This window comes from Hyaena hyaena, unplaced genomic scaffold (assembly GCF_003009895.1).
Source record: "Hyaena hyaena isolate Hyena2069 unplaced genomic scaffold, ASM300989v1 scaffold_471, whole genome shotgun sequence".
NCBI lineage: Eukaryota > Metazoa > Chordata > Mammalia > Carnivora > Hyaenidae > Hyaena > Hyaena hyaena.
The window spans coordinates 1,002,918-1,028,246 of NW_024081102.1; the positions used below are offsets into that span (position 1 = coordinate 1,002,918).

Below are 25,329 nucleotides of genomic sequence, written 5' to 3' on the forward strand. Positions count from 1 at the left end.
CTAGCAAAAAAAAAAAACAAACTCACGTTGGATATTTTTCGCCCTTTGTCAAGAATACTGAGATGGAGGGGCGCTAGGGTGGCTCAGTCAGTTAAGCATCTGACTGATGACTTCATCTCAGGTTATGATCTCATGGATCGTGAGTTCAAGCCTCACTTGGGATTCTGTCTCCCTCTCTCTCTCTCTCTACACTTTTGCTTGCTCTCTGTCTCTCAAAACACAAAAAAAGATGGAGGAGATGGAGGAGGTGGCTGACCTGGATCAGTGACAGAGGCCTATAGTCACAGCCTGACCTGCACTTTTACTTCAGTCTCTAGGCCGGACAAGAGGAGGGCGTGCATGAGGATGTTCGTGGGGCCCTGTTATGGTGGTCGAGGGCCGCAGACAGTCTGGGTATTGGTCGGAAGATGGGAGGAAGAGAGGGCAGGTAAGGTATGCTCTCAGGGAGTCCTGGGGAGAGGTTAGGAACATCGGCCCGGACACGCATGTGGCCATGTGGGTGATTGGTCTGAAACCTACGGTGCCGCCTGGGAACATGTAAGGAACTGGGTGAGATCAATGACAGCATTTTGTAAGAACACCTAGAACGCCAAAGTTACACCTTAAAGGTATTACAGTTGCCCTTGGGAGCAGTGAGTGGGATGTGGGCATAAAAAGGAATAAATAAAACACGCAAATAAACGCAGCTCGCTGTAAGGTAGTGGGCCTGACTTGGCGAAGAAACTGAGCGTGGAGGGAAGGGCAGGCGCCATGGTCAGCTGAGGCGTTCAGCTTCGTCACATGTAGGGACACCTCTGGTGTTGCTCTCCTAAGTTCCTTCCTGGCTCCTGCCTCCAGGCTTTTTGCATCAGGATTTCCCTACATCCCATCCTTGATTACCCTTACCTGCCAGTGGGGTGTCCTCGTGTGACCAGGCTCTGTCGTGCACTGTGGGGAGAAAAAGTACAGGGTAGGATTCCGGTTCCCTGGCAGCGGAAGTGTTCCCTGAGGCAGGAGAGTGATGGACAGGCGTGTGGACTACTGTAGTAATTGCCGAGCACCATGTGCGGGGCATTCTTTTAAAAATGAACTTGGTCCTCACACAAACCCATGTGGTGGGTACGATTTTACCCCATTTTGCACATAGAGATGTGGGAAGCATTCTGAGAGCTGAGTAACAGGCGGAGGTCACTGGGAACCCAGGCTGTCCCGCTTCGGAGCCCACACACTTGATCCTGGGTGCTTCTGGGTGGCCATAATCAAGCACCTCGGGTCCAGGCTGGGTTTTGCGTCCTTGTTGCCTAAAGCGTGGGCTCTGCGCCAGCAGCACCGGCATCCCCAGAGAGCTTTGTAGAAATGCAGACTCAGACCCACTGGAGCAGAGTCTGCAGGTTTTAACAAGATTACCAGGGCCGTCGCTGTACACAGAGGCGCCTTCTTGAATGATACAGAATACCAGCCTTTTGCCTGCTCTGCTGGATGCTGAGGAGGAAACAGGACACAGAGCTGTCTAAAGGACAAAGATGATTGAGTTAGAAAATTTTAGGGGCACCTGGGGGGCTCAGCTGGTTAAGCGTCCGACTTCGGCTCAGGTCATGATCTCAACGGTTTGTGGGTTCGAGCCCCGCATCGGGCTCTGTGCTGACAGCTCAGAGTCTGGAGCCTGTTTTGGATTCTGTGTCTCCTTCTCTCTCTGACCCTCCCCTGCTCGCTCGCTCTCAGAAAAAAATAAAACATTAAAAAAAATTAAAAATTTTTTTTAAATCAACAGGTAAGGAAGAGTTAAATGCCAAACATGAGTGACTCTAATGTGTCCTACCTTCTCCTGTTCCCATGGGTTAGGGTCCTGATTGTTGGCCACCTACACCGTCCAGTAGCCTAACAGCTGTTCTGCCCTTAACCACGTCCTTTATGCTAGAGCCCTTGTCCTGGCGCCCGAATCAGAGATGGGCTTTCCTCCAAGACTAGTAAAGCACAGGCTTTGACAACCTAACCTGCTCCGAGTTTCTTCCCTTTTCATCCCCAAACTATCTGTGCTGCTGCCACGTTGGGCTTCCTGCCATTGAGCGAGTAAGCCAGGCCTTCCATTTTCCAGGAATTCCCTTCTTTGTGAACCAAATACTATTTCTCTTCCTGCTCAGTGTATAACAAGCCCCCTTGTGTGAAAGCTTCCCTCGTGTGTTTTATTCAACAAATCTATATATATATCGCACCTGTCATCTAGGCACTTTATATTATTTAAAATTTTTAGTGTTTATTTATTTTTGAGAGAGAGCGCGAGAGAGAAATGTGAACGGGCAAGGGGCAGAGAGAGAGGGAGATGCAGAACCCGGAGCAGTTTCCAGGCTCCGAGCTGTCAGCACAGAGCCTGAAGTGAGGCCCGAACCTGTGAACTGCAAGATCATGACCTGAGCTGAAGCCAACTGAGCCACCCAGGCACCCCGAGGCACTTTTGAATACTTGGGACATATAAGTGTAGAAAACAGAGATCTTTGCTCTGGTCGAGTTCAGAGTCTCTCAAAATCTGTCTCCTCCCTGTGCTGCCTGTTTGCATAACCTTTTCGCAGACTAGTGCAAGGTTCCATTCTGCCTGAGAGTGTCCACTCCCAAGTATCTGAGTAGCCTCCATGTGCAAGGTCTGAAGCAGTATACACAGTTAGATTAGAAAGAGATCTTGCTCTTGGGCTTACACGTTGTTAAGGGAATCTAGTACAAGGTAAAAAACAAAACTATATGTCCCAAGTGAGGCTGAAGGTCTATCTATAACAATTCAAAGAATTCTTAAATCGGTTAAGCATCTGATTCTTGATCTTTGGCCCAGGTCTAGATCTAGGGGTCCTGAGTTCAGTCCCTAAGTTGGGCCCCGCACTGGGTGTGAAGCCTACTTAAAAATTCAGAGAACGATTGCATTTAATTGGGGGTTGGGGAAGGCTTTATGAGAGGTGGCCTTTTTTTTTTTTAAATGTTTATTTTTGAGAGAGAGATGATGAGTGCGAGCGGAGAAGGGGCAGAGAGAGAGGGAGACACAGGATCCAAAGCAGGCTCCTGGCTCCACTCTGTCAGCACAGAACCCAACTTGGGGCTTGAACTCACAAATCACAAGATCATGACCTGAGCCACCCAGGCAGCATGAGAGGTGACATTTGAACTGGACCTTGAAGGATGGGAAGAAGGACGGGGCGCCTGGGTGGCTCAATTGGTTGAGCATCCGACTCTTGGTTTCAGCTCAGGTCATGATGTCACAGTTTGTGAATTTGAGCCACATGTCAGGCTCCATGCTGACAGTGTGGAGCCTGCTTGGATCTCTCTCTCTCTCTCTCTCTCTCTCTCTCTCTCTCTCTGCCCTTACCTGCTCAGTCTATCAAAATAAATATATAAACTAAAAAAAAAGATGGGAAGAACATTCTTGGTGGAGCAACATAAGCAAAAAAGGAGACGTTATGGGGCAAGTACAAAGAAACACCAATTCATTCGATTTGGCTGGAGGTGGGATGTGAGAAGAGAAATAGTGGGGATGTGGGTGGAAAGATAGGCTGCGGTCAGGCTAAGGAGTTTGGATTTTATTGACTTAGCAATGGAGAGCTCAGCGTTTGAGTAAAAAGGTGACCTGATTCTAGCTCTGATTTGCAAATATTGATGTAATGAGAGTCACATCATGGGGGCTGGGGTTTTGGTTTTGGTTGGGGATAGGGGGATATGTTAGAAAGTTTCTGAGACCAACAAGAGCCGATGAAGACCTGACTGGGGACAGCTGCAGTGGGAAGAAAGGACAGACAAGATGCATGGTCAAGATCACCAAGGTAGAGTCAACAGGATGTGATGCTTTTTGAAGACAGGGACCAGACTCCACAGCTCTGGGTCCCAGGGCTCTGCACGTACGTGCTCACCACATTTGTTGAGTGAACATGTATAAGGGGTATTCCCAGAATAGGGAGCTCAGTATTGTCTAAATTAGGGAAGGCTCTCCTGGTCTCCCTCTGCTAAGATGTCCCTGACTTTTTTTTTTTTTTTAATTTTTAATGTTTATTTTTGAGAGAGAGAGTGTGAGCAGGAGACGGACAGAGAGAGGGAGACACAGAATCTGAAGTAGGCTCCAGGCTCTGAGCTGTCAGCACAGAGCCCGACACGGGGCTTGAACCCACAGACTGTGAGATCATGATCTGAGCCGAAGTCGGACGCTTAACCGACTGAGCCACCCAAGCACCCTAAGACGTCCCTTCTTAATGCTTTATAATTCTGGGTGGGTCCACTTCCTAATCTAAGTTACGTGCCTGGAAATGGTGGGGGGGGCACACAGGAATTCTTTTTCTGAGACTGTCCTGATAGAGCGCTAGCACTTGAGTATCTTGACCCCACTCTTAGTGACCTTAGGTGGTGTTTTAGTGGGTCTCAACCTCGGATGACAACACCTTCTGTAGGAGAGGCCTGATGACACGCTGTTGCAGAATGACCTGCACCTTGGCAGAGACATTAATAATTAAGGATGCAGGTAACTAACATATTAGAACTGTACAGGCGGCACCTGGGTGGCTCAGTGGGTTAAGCAGACTATTTCGGCTCAGGTCATGTCATGGTTTGTGGGTTTGAGTGCCATGTTGGGCTCTGCGCTGACAGCGTGGAGCGTGCTTGCAAGTCTCTCTCTCCCTTTCTCTTTCTCTGCCTCTGTCAAAATTAAGTAAATAAAAAATAAACTTAAAAAAAAAAAGCGCTACACCATACTGGTTTGCTCAGTAAACCACATCATGGTGTAAAGTTTCTGTGCCTTTTGTTTAGTATATTTATAAAATCAGAGCATGGGATTGGGAGGCAGCTGTGGGAACCTGATAGACAAGGCAGTGGTTCTACAGTGTGATCACGTCAGTAGAGTCCGCACCACCGGGGACCTGATTAGAAAGGCAGATTCTGGCCACCTCCACCCCCACCCGGCCTCAGACTTGGACACTGAGACGGGTGCCCAGCAGTCTGCGTTTTAACAAGCACAGCAGTGGAGCATGATGCACGCTGAAGGCTATCACTGACTTCCAGAAACTTTCCAAAAATCTAAGACAGCTGTCAAAAATTAGAGCACTCTTCCCTGAACAGAGCTTGTTCAATACTGATGTTTTCTTCCACTCCAATTCATTTTCCAGACTCTTTCTCTTTGCCTTGGACATTAATTCTTATTTTATAAGATCACAACTTAACCAGGATTTTGTAATCTTTCATACATTTGTCTGACCAACCCCTGCTGAGCTGCTAAGGATGCTTTAATGTTTTCAGCACACATTTGCAAGTTATTAGGTTGGGTTATTTCCACAAAGATTTGCACAATGAATGATGCCATATATTGATTTGATCTCTTATTAAAATAACACTTCCTGTAGCGCTTGGGTGGCTCAGTTGGTAAAGCGTCCAACTTTGGCTCAGGTCATAATCTCACGGTTCATGGGGTGGAGCCCTGCATTGGGCTCTGTGCTGACAGATGGGAGCCTGGAGCTGCTTTAGACTGTCTCTCTCTCTCTCTCTCTCTCTGTCCCTCCCCCTCTTGTGCTCTCTTTCAAAATAAATAAACATTTAAAAAAGAACACGTCTTAAAAAATAATAAAACGCCTCCTAACCTTGCCCTAAATTGTAGGGGTGCACCTTACTTGGAGAAAGTATCCGTTTCTTTACTGTGTCAGTTGACCACACTTTTGCTTGGATCAAGTATATGGACAAATAATTTTCTCTCCTCCCTCCAAAAACAGGAAATACTAAAAAAAGAAAGAAAACTGCAGCGTAATTTCTAGTGGGAACGGTTTTCTGACTTGAACAAAAACTAGAGATGAATGGGAAATACAGAAAAAAAACCTTTAAACTGCATAAGTATGTTTTACTTTATATTCAGTGGTTAATGAGATGAGGAAAATGGGTCCCGGATTGAGTTGTTTATTCAAGATGTGTCAGGGCCTGAAATAGCGTTGGATTTACTCTGGCTGCACACCCAGCGCGGAGTCAAAGCTACAGAAGATCCCCAGTTGGTGGCTGATGGGCAAGTGAAGACTGGGCGTGGCATAGAAGGCTCCAGAGACCTCTGCAAAGCAAGCCAGAGCTGCTGGGGAAGCAGCCCCAGGGAAGGAGGAGGAGACCCAGGATTACCAGAGGGGGTTTGGGGAAGGGAGGGGGAGCTATTGCCTTTCTTTTTCTTTTTTTTTTTTTTTAAATGAAATAAATTTTTCCTGAGGTCTATTTGTTCTGGAAAACGAAGCAAGTAGTTATCTGTCCCACCCTACCCTGCCGCTGGGCGAAAAGGGTATACCCAAACTTAAGTCCATTAGAGGTGTTAAAATGGTAAATCCCCTCTGAGCACTGCCCTGCCTCCCCCACACAAAGGGAAACTCCCACATTTTCTTAGAGTCTTGAAAGCGTGTTTCATTAGCAACCTGATCCGATTCTCCCAAGTGGGACGCTGGGGCCCCAGCGTCCTAGAGGGGGGTTAGGGGCCGGGCCGGATCCACAGAGCTGCTCCTGCCCGCGGCCCTCGGGTCGCGCCCCCTCGCGGCTGGAGCCGGGCCGGAGGGGCCCGCGGCGGGTCCGCCGCACGCGTCCATTCCCGCGGCCCAGGCCGGGGTGGGCGGCCGCCCTCCCCCGGGTGACCCCCGCGGCCGCGAGGGCCGGCGGGCGCGCGCTAAAGGCCGCGGGCCGCGGGCGTGCGGTCCTTCGGGCTGCAGGGGGCGCTGTGCGCACCCTCGGGCCCGGCCGCGAGCGCAGCTCTTGTTTAAAGGGCCGGCGGGGCACGTGGCTCGGACGCAGCTCGCGGCCGCCCGGCAGGAGCTCCGAGGCTGGGCGGCTCCGCTCCGCCTCCGCCGCCGCCTGCGCGCAGAGCCAGGCCCGACAGGCCCGGGCGAGGAGAGCCGCCGACAGAGGGACGCGAGCAGCCATGGCCGAAGCGGCGCCCGCCCGGGTAAGCGCCCCGGCGCGCAGACGCCCAGACGGGCCGCCGCCGCGAGGGCCCGCGAGGGTCTCGGCCGGGCCGGCGTGGGGCGGCCCCGCGGCGCGGCCTCCCGGCCCGCCGCCTCCGCCAGGGCCCGCGCCCGCCCGGTCCGCCCCGCCGACCCCAGCTGGCGTCCGGGCCGGGCTTTCGGGCGCACCGGCAGGGCGGCCCAAACGGGCAGGCGGGGCAGCGGGCGCCGGCCCGGCGGCCCCGACGGCGGGGGACAGGCCGGGCTTGCTAGTAACACTTCAGATGACAGGCCTCGCATTAGAACGGAGTGGCTGTCCCCCCGTCCATTGTCTCCCCGGAGACACGCACGGAGGACAGAGTCTGAGGGAAGAGACCGGCCCAAGGTCACTCACCTAGTCGAGGCCGCGGCCCGACGTCTGGGCCAGGACTTTGGAATGACACCCCCTGGGAGGTACCCAGTGCTCTACTTTTACCTAAGAGACAGGTATTGAACGCTGTTCACTTGAGGGATTGTAGGTAGTCCCCCCTCCGCCCCCCCCCCACGAATAGCATGTTGGATTAGATTATTTGGATTCTTTTAGAATCTTGGCCGATAATGTGCAGTCTGCTCACAAGAATCCTGTGGCTCTTTTTGACACAGCAGGAAAATCACTTGCAAACAGAGCTCAGTAAATAGCTTCTACTATTATTAATGCATCTCCGTGAACTTTTTGAAACTTTGATGTTTGTGGATCCTTTTAAAGGAGGAACTTACCCTCTCCCTCTCCCTCTTTAATGAGTTCGATGTGTGCTTCCCAGAGTTCAGGGGAGAGAAGGAGGGTGGGAGTTCTGTGGCTTGTGGCCCTTCCCCCCCCCCCCCCCCCCCCCCCCCCCCCCCCCCCCGGCGGGGAGGGAGTCCCCCCCAAGGCGTTTTTGTAACTACAGTGGTTCTGGCACCGCTCCCCCCACCCCCGCCCCATTCCCTCAGAACTTTTTCTGGCCATTCCTAACCATTCACTCCTTTCCCTCTGCGGTCTTACAGTACCTGAGACTCCTGAGAAACTGCCCAAACAGGACAGATTTGCGCCCCAACTATTGTTAGCCCATCATAGCCTGTTGTTTGTCATGGCTGTTTCCGTACAGAAGTTTTCTCCTGGAGAAGGAAGAACCACATCATTTTTTCTGCATTCCCACCTGAGCATCTGCAGTGAGAGAGGCACTCTTTTAGAAGCCAGAAATACTGGGGCGCCTGGGTGGCTCAATCGGTTAAGCGTCGGACTTCAGCTCAGGTCATGATCTCACGGTCCGTGGGTTTGGGCCCGTGTGTGGCTCTGTGCTGACAGCTAGCTCAGATCCTGGAGCCTGCTTCAGATTCTGTGTGTGTGTCTCACCCTGATCTTCCCTGCTCACGCTTTCTCTCTCTCTCTCTCTCTCTCTCTCAATCTCTCAGAAATAAATAAAACATTAAAAAATTTTTTAAAAAGCCAGAAATACACCTGGAAATCGCAAACACACTCTCGGGAACCCATGTTCTGGTGGAAACAAACCATACCACAGGCAGATAGATGCATAGAATCATCATGGATTGTTAGTGCTGGGAAAGAAGGGACTCGCGGGGGCCTCTTTTAGATGTGTTAGTCAGTGAAGGTCTCTAGGAGGCTTTGGGCCTTAAATATGAGAGGAAGCCAGACGCAGAGAGGTGCAGGGAGAGCTAAAGCAGACATGGAGGAAGGGTGTGTGTCCTAGGAATCCAAAGAGACTGGGGTGGCCAGAGTATAGTAAATAAACAAGGTCAGAGAGGCACGCTGAGGTCTGAGAAGTTTAGATTCTATTCTAAGTACACTGGGAAGCTGTTGAAGAGTTTTGAGCAGGGGACTACAATGGTCTAGCCTGTTTTTTTTTTTTTTTTATTTTTGAGAGAGAGCGAGAGATAGAGAGTGCGAGCAGGGAAGGAACAGAGAGAGGGAGACACAGAATCCGAAGCAGGCTCCAGGTTCTGAGCTATTAGCACAGAGCCCGATGCGGGGCTCGAACTCACAAACCACAAATTCATGGCCTGAGTCGAAGTCGGAGGCTTAACCTACTGAGCCACCGAGGGGCCCATAGCCTGTGTTTTTTTTGTTTTTTTAATGTTTTATTTATTTTTGAGAGAGCGTGAGCAGGAGAGGGTCAGAGAGAGAGGGGATACAGAATCTGAAGACAGGCTCCAGGCTCTGAGGTAGGTGTCAGCACAGAGCCTGATACGGGCCTCGAACCCACGAACAAGGAGATCATGACCTGAGCTGAAGCGGGATGCTTAAGTGACTGAGCCACCCAGGCATCCCCTAGCCTGTGTTTTTTAAAGCTTCCTGACTACTCTGGAAAGTGTATTGAGGAGGAGAAGGTGAAGTGGGGAAAATCAGACAGCATTGCAGCAGCTTGGGCTAGGTGATAGCAGTGGAGATAGGGAGAAGAGGATGGATTTGAGATCATTTTGGAAGCCAGATGGAGAGAGGACTTGATGGTGGCTTGACCGTGAAGGATGAGTGAAACGGAGGAGTAAGGAGTCAGTTCATCCTTCCAACAAGGCTTTTAGCAGCGTGTCCTGGGACCGGGCCATGGCACATGCTCCAGGGAGGCTTGTGCACCAGGCACTGAGCTAAGGCACTTGAGAAACTTTCCAAGGTGCCGAAGGATGATGAAATGAAAGAGGTGGAGGAAAAAAGCTCATGCAAACTGTTTCATGCTGTGTCCCAGAGCCAGATTATCATCGTTGTCATCATCACCATCATTATCATCATCGTCGTTGTCAGCATCCTTATCATTATCATCTTAACTGAATCAAATCAACAGAGGGTTCACACGTATTGAGTATTTAACACATACTGGACATTGCACCAGGTGCTTTCAACAAAGATTGTGTCCTTAATTCTCACAATCCTACCATGTGGGCACTATTACTGTTCCATTTTCTGGACGTGGAAGTGAAGTTGAAAGATGTGTAAAAACCTTGCCTAAAGTCAGCCAGCTTGCGAGTGGGAGGAGTCGCCAATTGCACCCAGGCTCTCTGCACACCTCATGTCTTCTGTGCTTTAAAGCCTGTCCCTTCACTGGCAGAAGAGGAGACTAAGACCCCAGGTGGGAGTCACCTGAGACCACAGATTCTTTCTGTCGTTGGCCATGTTTTTCCTCCTGTTTTCCGCTTGCTAACACCTTGGTCCAGCCAGTGTTTCCTGACCCTGAGTCGACACTCCTAACTTATGTCTGTGCCTCTCATCCCCCACTGCTGCCTGGCCCTCAAGATCCCTGATGGGCTTTATCAGGGCAAGTGTCATTGTGAGGCTTCTTTCTGAAATACGCATTTGGATTGTATCATATTTTTTCATGTTTATTTTATGGGAGAAAATGCGTGCACATGCAGGGGAAGGGCAGAGAGAGAGAGGGAGAGAGAGAATCCTAAGCAGGGTCTCACTGTCAGTGCACAGTCCTAAGTAGGGCTCGATCCCATGAACTGTGAGATCATGACCTGAGCTGAAATCAAGAATTAGACTCTTAAGAGTTATATGCACCATCCAAGCATATAATTGTGTATGATTGTATAATTGTGATACCATATCCCCTTTCTCATGTGGACAGGCTCCAGAGAAGGACAAGCAAACAGGGGACGAAAGTCCTTCGACACCTTCTTTGTCACCCCAGCCAGCTGCTGAGAAGAACTCATACCTATACTCCACGGAGATCACACTGTGGACTGTGGTGGCTGCCATCCAGGCCTTGGAGAAGAAGGTGGACTCCTGTTTGGCCCGCTTGCTGAATCTGGAGGGGCGGACGGGGACGGCCGAGAAGAAGCTGGCCGACTGTGAGAAGACGGCCGTGGAGTTCGGGAACCACATGGAGGGCAAGTGGGCCGTGCTGGGGACGCTGCTGCAGGAGTACGGGCTGGTGCAGAGGCGGCTGGAGAACATGGAGAACCTACTGAGAAACAGAAACTTCTGGATCCTGCGCCTGCCGCCGAGCAGCAAGGGGGAAGTCCCCAAGGTATCCCTCGGGCACCTGGGGGTGGGACCGCCCGATGGGTGTGCCTGTAAGTGTGTGGGTGAGCGCACGTGATGCTTGTGGTTCCAGGTGCCCCTGACCTTTGATGACGTGGCCGTGTATTTTTCTGAGCTGGAGTGGGGCAAGCTGGACGAGTGGCAGAAGGAGCTGTACAAGCACGTGATGAGGGGCAACTATGAGATGCTGGTGTCCCTGGGTAAGGCTGCGTCGGTGGGGATCTGGGTCTGCACCCACAGATTGGTCTCTGGCAGGGCAGTCTGTCTTTGCTTTGACTTCTGTTCTTCTCCATGTCTCTCCATCTCTGTGGGCAGCCGGGTGGCAGGCGTCCAGTCCTGATCCAGCTTTCCTTCCATTCTATATGCAGATTATGCCATCTCCAAACCAGACATCCTAACCCAGATGGAGAGGGGAGAGAAGCCTTGTCCCGAAGGCCTGTGGGGCCACGAGGAGGGGAGTGAGAGAGAGGCAGCACGCCCCAGGAGGCCCAGCCCTGGTGAGTGTGCGTGAGGAGGAGGGTGGGCACACGGAATCAGAGCCCTGATCTGCAGGCAGGATTTCCAGACATGCTATGAGGCCAGGAAGGAAGCATAGACCCCTTTACCCAAAGTGGGGCCCACTCTGTCGTAGGCCAGCCTGGTCACAGGCAGGGGCGCAGCTTTCACCTTAGAGCCTATGGTTTCTGCTTCTGAATGAAGGGGCCGGCAGTGCTGGCGTCATGCGCTTGGTTATTGTTGAGGATCCCATGACAGACACAAAGTGAAGTGTACACATGCTGAGCATTGTGTCAGTGGGAGCTTATTCCTGACAGTGACCCTGATGGCACCAGTACATTGCTGCCCTCCCACCTCTGCTCCCCAATGTCACCTGAGGCTCTGAGGCCTGTCGTGTACTGCCTTCGGTTTGTGGAGATGGCTCTCTCAGAGGGGCGGCCAGGGCAGACTTCACCTGGCCAGCTGGGGTGATGTACGACAGTGGTCCTAAAGTTGACAGCATGCCAGAATCTTCTGGGAGGTTTTTTTTGTTTGTTTTTGTTTTTAATAAAATGGAAAAAAAAAGATGAAAGTTGAGACGAGTAAGCGAATCCCCAAGTGATAGTCGCGCACATTCAGCAACCATCAGGAGTTTGCCACGTTGTGCTGGCTTCATCCGTCTCTTTCTTTCCTTTCTCTAAATGTAAATACCAAAATACCACTGTCACACCCAGAGATTAGCATCTCCTCCCTAGTCTGTGCTCTGATTACCCCCCCACCCATCATCGCCAAAATATTTTCTATAGGTGCTGGGTCCTAATTCTAGTCTACCAAAGTCCACATATTGTATTCCGTTTATAAAAAATCTGTTAAAAAGCCTGGGAAAGCCTCCCCTGCCACTTAGCAGCTTTACTGAGATGAGGTAACTTGCCAAACAATTCATATACACCTCCATCGACGTTTTTACTGCATTCACAGTTTTGTGACTGTCATCACAGTCTGTTTTTAGAACTTTCTTGTCCACCAAAGAGAAACCTCTTAGTTGTTAGAGTTTCCCTCCCCTTGTGCCCCAGCCTGAGGCAGCTGCTGACCTGCTTTCCATCTCTGTAGATTTGCCTCTTCTAGATGGTTCTCGCAAGTGGAATCCTACTGTGTGTGACCTTCTGTGTCTGCCTGCTTTCACTGAGGTTGTGTTTGAGGCTCACCTACCTACTTCACTCGTCGGACAGGTGTACGTGACACATTCCGTTGCTCCGCTCTTCAGTTGATGGACCGCCCCCCCCCCATAACGTAATTTATTTGTTTGAGCTTCTAACGTCATTTATCTTTTTAGTAGTTTTGTTTTTTTTTTTTAAGTTTACTTATTTATTTTGAGAGTGAGAGAGCATGTGCGCATCAGAGCCTGGGAAGGGCCGAGAGAGAAGGAGAGAGAATCCCAGGCAGGCACTATCAGTACAGTGCCCGACACGGGGCTCAATCTCCCAAACCGTGAAATCATGACCTGAGCCCAAATCAAGAGTCAGGCGCTTAACTGGGTCGCCTGGGTGACACAGTCCGTGAAGTGTCCAACTTCAGCTCAGGTCATGATCTCGCAGTTCGTGAACTTGAACCTCCCCCCTGCCCCTATGCTTGCTCTCAAAAACAAATAAACCTTTAAAAAAAAAAAAAAAGGGTCGAACACAGCCAACTGAGCCACCCAGGTGTGCCACGTCATATACCTTTTTAAATGCCACTATTTCTCATGTTCTGGATTTGGTGTCATTTATTGTTCTTCCGTTTTTTGCATTTCCTATAAACTGGGAGATCAGGAGGCTTATTTAGATTCGGGTGGAATGTTACGGGGAAGATTATGTCCAAGGTGGTGCTGTGTGCTGCCTGCTACACGTCAGGAAGCACAGAGGCTCCGCTGGCCTGCTTTCCAGTCATCATCAGCCTTACGCTTCTCTTCTAAAGTTCCCCGTCCCTTCTCGCCTGATGACTTCAGTAGCCACTGAACGTTATTGCCTGGATTTGTTACTCCATTAGGGACTGTGAAATGGTGCGATTCTGTCCTACTTAATGCACTGAGTAGCTGAAATTCTTTTGTAAAGAGTAATTTTCCGAATCAACTCTTTTAGTTCCCCTGAAATACAGTCTGTAAAGAAAAGGCTTAATTCTTTTCCTTCATCATTTTTCAGAATGAAGAGCTACTGCCTTAGAAACCAGCAAAGGTGACCAATACTTGAGCTTTTAAAATTATGATGATGACGATGACGATGATGAGGACTTCATAGACTGTTGAATATGTTATGTGTGCCAGTCCTTTGCAGCCATTATTTTTTATGCTTAAATTGTCCCCATCTGTGGCTCATGGAAGCCCCCTTACGTTGGCCTTTAGGTCATTTTGGTGTGCTTCAGTGGCTTTCAGTTACCATAAGATGCTCTAGAATCATCTACCGTATTTCCTGCCCAGACCTGGAATGCAAATTTCTCCATGGAGTTTTAATTCCTTTCAGTGATGAATGATATTTGGAGACCACAATATGAGTGCAGGTAGTGGCCAGTTTGGGGTATTATTTCTAAACCTTTTCAGAAAATGTGTGGGGTTTTTGAGAAAATAGCTATTTTTGTAAAGAAAAAAAAATCACGAGTTCATAGTGATATTTCTAATTTAAATTTAACATCCTTTAACCTTACACTGTATGTCACTTTTCTTTTACGTGGAAATCTTAAACAATTCGATTTTTGGTCAAAGCCTGAGATTTTATTTATTTATTTATTTATTTATTTATTTATTTATTTATTTATTTTTCAGCTCTTTTTGTCTTCTGAATGCATTCCATTCAGGACTTACAGACAAAATAATGCCTTTTAAAGTCACTTGAAATAATTATTTTCTCTATGTGGTTATGCCATCAGCTTGATATACGGTTAAGCTCGTTTGTTTCTATTTATTTTTAGATGTTTAGAAACGGCTCTGTTTACTTTTTGATTTAACATTTTGTATGAGGTACATTATGTTTGCAAAGTCAGATTGGTTTAACAGGATACATTCAGGGAAGTCTTGTTTCCATCTTTGTCCCCTCCCTGTCCCTATAGAGAACCATTTGTGTTAGTTTCTTGTTTATACTTCTGGTGTTTCCTTTTGAAAAGATAAGTAACACAGAGATACATCTGCCCCAGGCCCCCATCCCTGTCTCATACAATCTACCCTGGAGATCACTTCACATGTATACGTACAGATCGTTCTCCTTTCTTTTGTGGATGCGGAACATTCTGCGGCTTGATATACCAGTCTGTCTACCTGATCCCCAGTGGTGGACCTGTGGGTATTTCCAGGGTTTAGAAATATACTGATAGAAATAATGCTGTAGGAACTACGTACGTTGTGCATAAGGCAATTCAGATTTTTGCCAGTGCATCTTTGGGATAGATTCCTAGGAGCTGCGCTGTGGGGTCAGAGCTAAAGGCATGTGTAAATTTGCCAGAACTTACCACCAAATATCCCTCCGTGAGGTGTGTACCATTCGCATCTCCCTCAGTGTCGTGAAAGAGAACATCCTTCCCCACTGGCCCTGCTAGCGGAGAAAGTGGTCAAGCTTGTAGGATTTTTGTCTGCCTAATAGGTAAGAAGTATGTCAGTATAGTTGTTTGTGTGTGTGTTTAAATAACAACTTTATTAGATATAACTAACTCCCATACAACTTACCAATTTAAAGTGTACAGTCCAGTGGTTTCTAGCACATTCATAGATACGTGCAACTGGCAAACACCACAGTCAATTTTATAAAACTTTCATCACCTCAGACACATACCCAGTACCCTGCAGCTGTCACGCCCAACCCTTTCCCAGCTCCCCCAGCTCTAAGCAATGACACACGTTTCTGACTATACACTTGCCTTGCCTGGACGTTTTGTATAAATGGCATCTTACAACGTACGGTCTTTTGATTCTGGCTTATTTCCCTTAGCATAATGTTTTCAAGGTTCATCCATGGTGTACCGTGTATCAGTGTTTCATTTCTGTTTTCTCTTTTTCGTATTATGGTCAAATGCACATAACGTAAAATTTACCATCTTTGCCATTTTGGGGTGTGCCGTTCGACGGTATTAATTAAATCCATCGATAATGGCATGCAGTCATCACCTCCACCCATCTCCAGAACTCTCTTTACCTTGGAAAACCACAAACTGTAAAACTGAAACACTGTGCCCATTAAACAGCAATCCCTCGTTCTGTCCCCTCCCCTAGCCCCTGCCAACCACAGTTCTACATTCTGTCATCGTATGATTTTGTCTTCTCCAAGTAGTTCATATCAGTGGACTCATACAGTATTTGTCTTTTTGTGACTGGCTTATTTCACTTAGCATAATGGCCTTAAGGTTCACCCATGTTGTAGACTGTGTCAGACTTTCTTTCCTTTTTAAGTCTAAATAAGTACTCTCTTGTATGTGTGTACCACAGTTTGCTTAGCCATTCATCCCGCCGATGGACACTTGGGTTGTTTCTGTGCTTTAGCTATTGTGCATAGCACTGCTATGATCCTGCGTGTACAAATATCTCTTAGAGACTCTGCCTTGAGTTCTTTTCGGTGTATACTTCTAAGTGGAATTGCTGGATCATATGGTAATTCTATTTTTAATTTTTTGAGGACTGTCACACTTCCATAGTGACTGTACCATCTTATATTCTCACCTACAGTGTGCCAAGGTTCCAATTCTCTGTGTTCCTACCAACACTTACTATTTTCTGTTGTTTCTTTTTAATAATAGCCATCATTTCCCTGATGATGAGTGATGCCAAGCATCTTTTCACATGCCTATTGGCCTTTCGTATATCTTCTTTGGGGAAATGCCTATTCAAGTCATTTGCCCATTTTTGAGTCAGGTTGTTTTTCTGTTATTGAGATTTTTTTAAAGTTTACTTATTTTGAGAGGGGGGAGGTGGGGAGAGAACAAACCACTGGGAGAGGGGCAGAGAGAGAGGGGACAGAAGATCCCAAGCGGGTTCTATGCTGACAGCAGAGAGCCCAATGTGGAGCTTGAAATCACAAGCTGTGAGATCATGACCTGCGCCGAAGTTGGATGCCCAACCAGGTGAGCCCTGAGACACCCAGGTGCCCCATCTGTTACTGAGTTTTAAGAGCTCTCTACACATTCTTGGTATTAACACCTTGTCAGATAGGTGACTTGCAAATATTTTCTCCTGTTCTGTGGATCGCCTCTTAACTCAATAGTATGTTTCAATGTACATATTTAAAAAGTTTTCAGGAAGCCCTATTTGTCTACTTTTTTCTCTTATTACCTGTGCCTTTGGTGTCATATCCAAGGAATCATTGCCAAATCCAATGTCCTGAAGCTTTTGTCCTATGTTTTCTTCTGACAGTTTTATATTTCACGTCTTATATTTAGATCTTTGATTCATCTTGAGCTAATTTTTGTAGATGGAATTAGATAAGGATCCAACTTTATTCTTCTGCGTGTGGATGTGCAATTTCCCCAGCGCCATTTGTTAAAAAGTCCTTTCCCCATTGAGTGGTCTTGGGACCCTTCTCAAATATCTTTTGACCACATATATGAAGGTTTATGTCTTTGTTCTCTGTTTATTTATTCTGTTTTGTGTCAGTACTTCCACATTTGGGATTGATTTCTGTGGCTGCATAATAAGTTTTGAGATCAGGAAGTCTTTCAAATTTGTTCTTCCTTCTCAATATTATTTTTGCTATTTGAGGTCCCTTGATAGTATTGACACCATAATATTAAGTCTTCCCTTCCACGAACATGAAATGTTTACACTTATGTCTGCCTTTAATTTCTTACTGCAGTGTTTTTTTAATGTTTATTTTATGTATGTATGTGTGTGTGTGTGTATGTATGTATTTTGAGAGAGAGAGCACAAGTGAGCCTGGGAGGGGCAGAGAGAGGGAAAGAGAGAATCCCAAGCAGGCTGTGGTGTCAGTGCAGATCCCCGCATGGAGCTCGAACTCACAAACTGTGAGATCACGACCTGCACTGAAACCCAAGTCAGGGCTTACATGACTAAGCCACCCAGGCGCCCCTCTGTCTGCAGTGTTTCGTAGTTTTCATTGTAAAAATCTTTCACTTCCTTGGTTAAGTTATTCCTTGAGTGTTTCATTCTTTTTGATACTGTTGTTAAGTGGAATTGTTTTTGTAATTGCCTTTTCAAATAGTTTGTTTCTTAGTGCATAGAAATGCAGCTGATTTTTGTATATTGACTTTTGTCCTGCTAATTTGTTGAATTCATTTGTGGTTCTTACAGTCTTTTTTGTGGAATCTTTAGGGTTTTCTGCATATATCATCTGTGAACAGATAATTTTACTTTTTCCTTTGCAATTTGGGTGTTTTTTATTTCTTTTTCTTGCTTACTTGCTCTGGTTAGAATTTCCAGTACTTTGTTGAATAGGTGGTAAAAAATAGACATCTTTGCCTTGTTCCTAATCTTAGGGGAAAATTCACTTTCATTCTTTGACCATTGAATATGGTGGTACTGTGGATTTTTCATATATGGCTTTTATTATGTTGAGATAGTTTTTGTTGTTGTTTTTATTTATTTGAGAGAGAGAGAGCACATGAGCATGAGTGGCAGAGAAGCAGAGAGAGAATCCCAAGCAGGCTCCATGCTGTCAGTGCAGAGCCCGATGTGGGCCTTGATCTCACCAAACCGTGAGATTTTGATCTGAACTGAGATCAGGAGTGAGATGCTTAATCGACTGAGCCACCCAGGTGCCCTGAGATAATTTCTTTCTATGTGTAGTCTGTTGAGTGGTTTTACCATGCAAGAGTGTTTAATTTTGCCAGATGCTTTTTCAGCATCAATTGAGATGATCATGGGGTGTTAATATGGTGTATTCCACTGATCTAGTTTCATATGTTGAACCAACCCTGCATTCCAGGAATAAACTCCACTGGTCATGGTGTTTAATCTGCTGATTTTGATTTGCTAGTAATTTGTTGAGGATTTTTGCATCAGTGTTCATAAGAGATATTGGTCTGTAGTTTTCTTGTAGAATTTGGCTTTGGCAACAGCGTATTTAATTTTTTTAATGTTTATTTTTGAGAGAGAGAGAGAGACAGAGCACGAGTGGGGGAGGGGCAGAGAGAGAGGGAGACGCAGAATCTGAAGCAGGCTCCAGGCTCTGAGCTATCCGCACAGTTCCGTCAGGGCTGGAACTCACAAACCACAAGCTCATGACTTGAGTCGAGGTTGGATGTTGGACGCTTAACTGACTGAGCCACCCAGGCACCCTGTGCAACGGTGTATTTTTAATGGTACCTCTCTGATATGAGTGCGGTTGAGTATCTTTATTTTTTTATGGGCCATTTAAAATTCTTATCCCACGAACTCTTTGTTCATGTCTTTTGCCCTGGAAGCTTTTTTAAAAATGCATACTTCCTAGGCCTACCCTGGAGTCATAGTGATGAGTGTCTTGGGGTGCTTCTAAGGGGGTCCTTCTACATCAGCCTGCTCTAGGACGCGTGATTGGGAGCCACTGTTGTGCTGTTCTGAGCTGGGAGTTGCCAAAAAGCCAAGTCCTTGGCCCTGCTGTGTTGTGGCCCGTCTGGTACTATCGCATAAGTTACTGTGCTGTCTCTTTTGCTTGTCTTTTAGCCACTAATGGTCCGTGAAGTCCCCTGCAATACCATAACGTGGGTTTGACCTGATGCCCCCCCCCCCCCCCCCCAGTCCCAGGGACTGCAGGTAGCCATTCCTCAGAGGCTCCCGCCGCCCGGGGCACCCCTGCGTTGTCCTTAGCATCCCTGATTTGCGTTCTCCAGGCCTCCCTCCACACCCAGAGCACATCCACAGCCCCATCAGCCCCACCCAGGACGAGCCAACCGAAGGGCAGGCCCCCAAGCACCAGCAAGACTCAGAAGCAGGGGCAGCCATGGCGGGAGCGAGCACCGGTGAGTGGGGGCCGCCGGGCAGCGGTGTGGACAGTGCCTCCACCGCAGTCCCACACAGGCAGTGTGAGGACACGTGCTAAAGCCGGAGGGTGGGAGGGGTGGCGGGGACCTGGCTGCCTGGAAAAGGGACCCCTGAGACAGGCCTTGGAGGAAGAGTAGATTTGGGCTGGGAACCAAGGGCATTTTCAGCAGGAGAAGGTGGTGTGAGCACAGGCCTAGGTCCCCAAGGCCTGGCTGGGGCGTGGGAAGGGCACACGAGGGCAGGTGCTGGGCCTCCCACACTGGTCACACGAACCGGGCGACCTATGTCACACGCCTGGGACAGCCCCGGCATGTGCGTTTCTCCATAGACGTCCTCTTTCTGGAGGCCTGTGAGGGGCTCTGCACCTTCACACACACACACACACACACACACACACACACACACACTCTCTCTCTCTCTCTCTCTCTCTCTCTCTCTCTCTCTCTCTCCCCCCCCCCCCCCCCCCCCGCCCCGAGGTCTCTTCCTGCTTGTGTTTAGAGGGAATTTCTGTCCATCCGTTCCCAGGAATGGAGTATCAGAAGGCATTTAGCATAACCCGGAGCCTCGTTCTCTGCCTCCAGACTGCGCTTCGCTAGCTCCTGCCCCCCTTCCCCCTCCTTCCCAGGGGCCTGACTCTTCAGGCAGGTCGCTTTCTCTCCAGTTATTTCTGTGACCCTCCCCGGTGAGATGAGCTCGCTGAGGCTGGAGGTGACACTCCCTCCCTCCCCCGAGTCCCTCCTTCCCAGCCAGTGTCCTTGTCCCATCGCAGGCCTGGCAGTGTGCCCCAGGGGCCTCCCCGCACGTGTCCTTTTGAGGCGCACCTGGGTGACAGGGAGTTGTCCACACTGGCCCAGAGGGAACTGGGGGCCTGGCCTTCACAGCCCTCCTCTCACCTCTGATGCGGAGGCCGTGCAGTTGGCGGTCCCCCGGTGCGGGGGGCAGTCCCCCGGTGCGGCAGGAGGTTCCCCAGTGCGGCGGGCGGTACCCCGGTGCGGCGGGCGGTTCTCTGGACAGAGCCCTGGAGCCCCCTCTTCCTGGCAGACGTTCAAACACGTCTGGGGGCTGCTTAGAGATGCCTGTGCTGTCCCGCAAGAGCCTGGCGGCGGGAAAGGCCCTCACAGAATCTCTCTCACAGGGACACCAGCCTCGGTTAAACAGGAGGAAGACTCTTCAGGTGGGGAGTCTCCAGCCCCCCCTCCCACGGACAGCCTGCCCAGCAGGGGGCCAGGTGAGTGAAGGGAGGAGGCCCTGTGGCCACAACAGAGCCTCGGAGGATCTTGGGGGCCCTTGGGAGTGGGGTGGGAGGTGGCAAAGTGGGACCTGGTGAGGAGCTTCCTCCTGGAGGGGGTCCCTTCATCGTTCCCGGGACTGGTGCCCGGTGACCCAGACCGTGTAGGTCCTGGTTTCCCCCACTCACGTGTGGCCTGGTGGAAAGGTGCTGCTTGAAAGCAAGCTGTGTGCACCGGGCCCGCGGTCTGGTGACAGAAAGGCCTCACAGCAGCCCTGGGAGTGGTCCGGGCTCACAGCCTGCAAAGCCTCGCAGTTTGTATGTGACTTAAATTCCATTCCCTCACCTGGAGTCCATAAAACCAGGCTTACAACCTGATGAGCAGGAAAAAAGAGCAATTGTTGCCCATTCTGGCTTTTGGTGGTGGTGGTGGAGGGGGTTCTGTCCTAATAGAAAGGGATCCGGTTCTCACCCGGGTCCATCCTAGTACCTGCTTTGGTGGGAGCAGAGGTGAGATTTGGGCCCACCTCGGGCTGGTGTCATGGTGGGAGTCCAAGCTGGGCATGGGCTTCAAGCCAGGACATCTGGGACCCTTGGCCTTCCCAGGAAATAGGACCTGAGACCCCCAGTTGGGCCATTTCGAGTATAGAAATAAAGTCTGTCCAGAATCATCTGTGAGGGTCCCCAGGAAGCTGCAGTGAGCAGGGACCTGCAAGGTCCTAACATCAGGACGGTCTGCAGTTAAGAGTTCACTGCACCCTGTGGGGCTGTGGGTGAAGTGCACACTTCAGCAAGAATAGAAATCCCTCTTGTCCTAGACCTTGGAAGTTGCTCGGTAAGGGTTAAAGGTTTCGTCTTAATAGGCATAGGGTAAGGTTTGCTGTCAGCCTCTGAGCAGACCATGTGCTGCCTCAGCTGAGCACCCGGGCTCTGGGGGGAGGTCCGAGAAGCCAGGAGTTGGTGCTGATTCCAGAGAAGCTCAGAGGGGAACTGGCAGAATGTGGTGTTCCCCCAGGGCCTGTGGCCGGAACCTTCCTTCCCAGCACCAGGGACCCCTGAGGGCTGTTGCTGACCCCGTGCCGCTTCAGACCTCCCATCTCTCTCTGCTCTGCAGCCTATGTTAGTCCCACCTCAGAGCCCAGCGTGACCCACGCTGAGGCCCAGCCGGGACTGCTGCCTGTCGCTGTAGAACATGGTGGCAGGCAGGTGGGAGTTGCTCAGTGAAGATTCATTATGGGTAGCTCAGGGTCTGGCTAAGATACCCACCACTTGGAGGCCTGAGGCTTCTTGCCTTGTCTGGCGGCCGAACGGCTCACTGTCATTCGTAGATGGGAACTCAAGTTGTCAGAACTCTTGGGGACCCGGCGTGGCCAATGTATCTCAGGGTCCAAGGTCTCCCCCATACCTACCTGCCTGTTGTCTTTGACTCCATCTGACCTCTCAGGTCCTGGTTTTGCGGCTTTGTCTCCTCTCCCCTGATGTCCTTAGCTTGGCCTCCCGGGATGGGCCATCGGAGCCTCCGGGCTGTGTGACAGTAAACAGACTGAAAGATGTTAGGAGGCAGGGCCTGCTTGCGAGGGAACAGTCTCCGATCTGTGCCCTGAGCTCCTGGGGGAGAAGGGACTCCATCAAGGCAGGTGCAGATGTGGCCAGGGATGTGCCTGGAGGCAGGGACTGGGTCAAGTGGCCTGGGTGGGGGCCAGCGTGGCCCACTTGAAGTCAGTGGAGATTCCCTTCCCCAGGTGGTGGCGGCGTGGTCGTCAAGACAGAAGCACAATCGGAGGACGAGATGATGCCCGCGCAGCTCTTCCTGGGGGAGCCCCGGAGCCAGACCGTGTGTAGAATGCCCAAAAGGCCCAGGAGCAGGCCTGGGGGCCCTGGCCGCCTTCATGCCGCCGGAGTGCCACGGGTGCGGGCGGGGGACCCGCGGCCGGGAGGGGTGGCCGGGGAGCCGCCCCGCATCCTCCCTCGACGGCGGGAGCGAGCCTTCCCCTGCCCCGACTGCGGGCAGAGTTTCCGCCTGAAGATTAACCTGACCATCCACCAGCGGAGCCACGTGGAGGAGGAGCACCGGGAGGCTCCGGGGAGCTCGCCCACCGCCTGGGGGGAGGAGCACTCCACGCTGGAGCCGGGAGAGGTGGTGGTGCCCGGCCCCGTCATCCGCTGGCTGCCCGAGGATCCCGGGGGGCGCCGCTCCCTGGCAGGCCGGCCCTTCGTGGGGCGCAGGCCGGCAGCCAAGGTGTACCACTGCAGCGAGTGTCTGCGCTTCTTCCAGCAGCGCAAGAGCCTGCTGCTGCACCAGCGCCTGCACACGGGCGACAGCCAAGGCTGGCCCTCCTGTCACTACTGCGGCAAGGCCTTCCGCCGGCCCTCCGACCTCTTCCGGCACCAGCGCATCCACACGGGCGAACGGCCGTACCAGTGCCCCCAGTGCGGCCGGGCCTTCAACCGCAACCACCACCTGGCTGTGCACATGCAGACTCACGCCCGGGGCCAGGCGGGCCCGCACTGCCCCGCCGCCCCCGCCCTCCCCGGGAGCTCGCCCCCGCCCGGGCCCGGCCTAACTGAGGAGGGCTGACCCGGCGGGAGCCCGCGGGGGCGGCGCGGGGCCCCTTCGGCCCTCCTGGGCTCTCCCCGCGGGACCTCCGTCCACCCGCAGGCCTTTCCCCTCGTGCCTGACGCTGGTTCCTCATTCTGGGAAGCTTTGGAGAGATTTTTTTTTTTCAGTCAGACGGGAAGTGGCGGCCTTTTTGGCGACTGTGTGAGTGTGTGTGACCAGATGCCTCAGTTTCCCGTTTCCTAAGTTTGTCACTCTTTGCTGCCTTTTCGACATTCCTGACTTATTAAGGATCCTTGAAGGTGAAGAGGATGCCCAGTGTGGGTGAGAGCCTTTGGCAGGTACGGGAGACAGGCAGCAGGACTGGAGACGGTGGCCGGTGCAGTAGGGGCCGTGGGGACACCGAGGGCCCGTGGTTTGTCACAGCGGAGTGAACAGTTTGAAGAGTAGGCACTGGAAATGTGAATTTCCTTCTTTGTTATTGTGAAATCTCCACCACCGCCCCCTCCCCTTATGGAGCTTTTCTAGTGCTTTTGTAAGTATTGTGTGTGGTTGCAAAGGGGACCAGGAGCCCCGAGGGGCATGGATTCTTCTGCCAGCTCTGCATGTGGGGACGGCCGGGTCCGCATCAGCCTGGACGCTGGCAGGGACGCCTTAGCTGCCGCCCTGGAAACTGGGTGCCTTCCCAGGTATGCGATTCCCAGCATTCCAACATCCATGATTGATTTTGGTTATTAGTTGAGGAAGCAAGTCAGGAGTGGGTGATGCCTCCCCCAAGGTCTCAGTGTTAATGGGGACGCACGCTCCTTGGTGGTGGTAGGGGGGCCATTTGAGGGGAGGGGTGCAGACTCAGTCATAGGAGGCTTTTCCCCCGACAGGAAGATCCCGAGGCTGGTCAGTTAACCTGGCATGGGCCGCCGGGCCTGACTTGTCACATTAAAAGAGGGATGTGTTTCCGAGAACCTGGGGCTGGTAGCAGAGAAAGGCCAGATCGGGGTGAATTTTTCTCAACCACTTCCAGCCTCGTGTCCCTCACCTGTCAGAGGGGGTACTGACCCCAGCGCATCCTACCTCACCTTAGCATTTTCAGGGTCATAAAAGACTTAGAGGCAATGGGGCAAATAGGAAGCTTGGTTTTGTCCTGCGAGTTTGAGGCCCTCTCTCTGTTCCATTGCAGTCCTTTCTCCCAGCCAGAATCCCTTTATTTTCTGGAGTGAGTGGAAGGTCCCTTGGGTGCAGAGTGAGGTATGACTTTTCCATCAGGCTACATCCCTTATGAGCCCTTTGTATTTCAGGGGAACAAATTCTTAACCAAAGCAACGAGGTTCAAGCCATGGAAGTTCAAACAATAGTTATCAGGCCTCCTGGAAACGCCTTGAGGGCAGCCAGCATCTTGTGCCTCTTTAATGACATCACTGTGGGTGCTACTTAGAGACCAGCCCTTGGTTTGGGTGACCTTCAAACTGGAGTCATGGGTCCTTAGCTGTTCTGATGGTTGTCTTATTCTTCGGGCACTACGTGCAGTGGCCAGCATTCAGGCCTGCTTCCCGGTGCCCTTATGACCCCCTCTGACCCTCACGCGTCTCCCAAAGTCATGAACAGCGTTGGGGGCAGATGGGAACACTGCCATGACCTGTGAGGCAAGAGTGACTGTACAAGTCTGTGCGAGCTCAGCCACACTCCGCCGGGCTTCGGAAGAAGAGGTGCCACCCGTTCTTGCTTGTCTGGTCTGACACCCCCAACCAGGGCCCCCACAGATCAGGGCTGGGCTCTTGACGGGATATGGTGCAGATGGAGCTGCTCCGAGCCTACCCCTCAGCGCCCAGAGCTTGCCTCGGGTGTTTCCTGGGGACGCCTCAAGGCTCAGAGTTCCTAGGCCTCTCTAATGCTGAAAGCCCTGTGTAAGATACAGGTACTCCGGCGGGTGCAGAGTGCCGGGTGCCCAGCTAGGCCTGGGGAGTTTTCCTGGACCTCAGTGCGTGTTCAAAGAACATTCCTTACACTGAAACGAGTCAACGGATGGTGCGTGGTGCAGGGGCAGAACGGTGCTCCAGCGCCCTGGAGACTAGCGCTTGGCTGGTCTCAAACCCCCTCCGAGCTCTGGGTCTCTGGGTCTGGGCTTCCTCCTTTGTAAACAAGGACGGGTGGGGTCCTGGTGCTAAAGGCCCTTCAGAACTGTGACGGGGGCGGCCCTTTGCCTTCATCGGTGCTCAATAAATATGTGGGACTCAA

General features: G+C 50.9%; 1 protein-coding gene across 2 annotated transcripts; it reads left to right on the forward strand.

Moving 5' to 3' along the window:
- The first annotated feature begins 6,793 nt into the window (after positions 1-6,793).
- Positions 6,794-25,329, forward strand: ZNF783 (zinc finger family member 783). 2 transcript variants are annotated; one of them, XR_005532043.1, is made up of 8 exons: positions 6,794-6,901; positions 10,496-10,897; positions 10,985-11,111; positions 11,280-11,408; positions 19,162-19,290; positions 20,448-20,540; positions 22,283-23,786; positions 24,393-25,329. XR_005532043.1 is itself a non-coding variant. In XM_039253872.1 (7 exons), exons 1-7 carry the CDS (start codon positions 6,878-6,880, stop codon positions 23,116-23,118), a joined length of 1,740 nt encoding a protein of 579 aa, XP_039109803.1. In that variant the 5' UTR covers positions 6,794-6,877; the 3' UTR covers positions 23,119-25,329. The 2 variants fall into 2 exon arrangements, 1 of the variants encoding a protein (XP_039109803.1); XM_039253872.1 differs by having other exon boundaries at positions 22,283-25,329.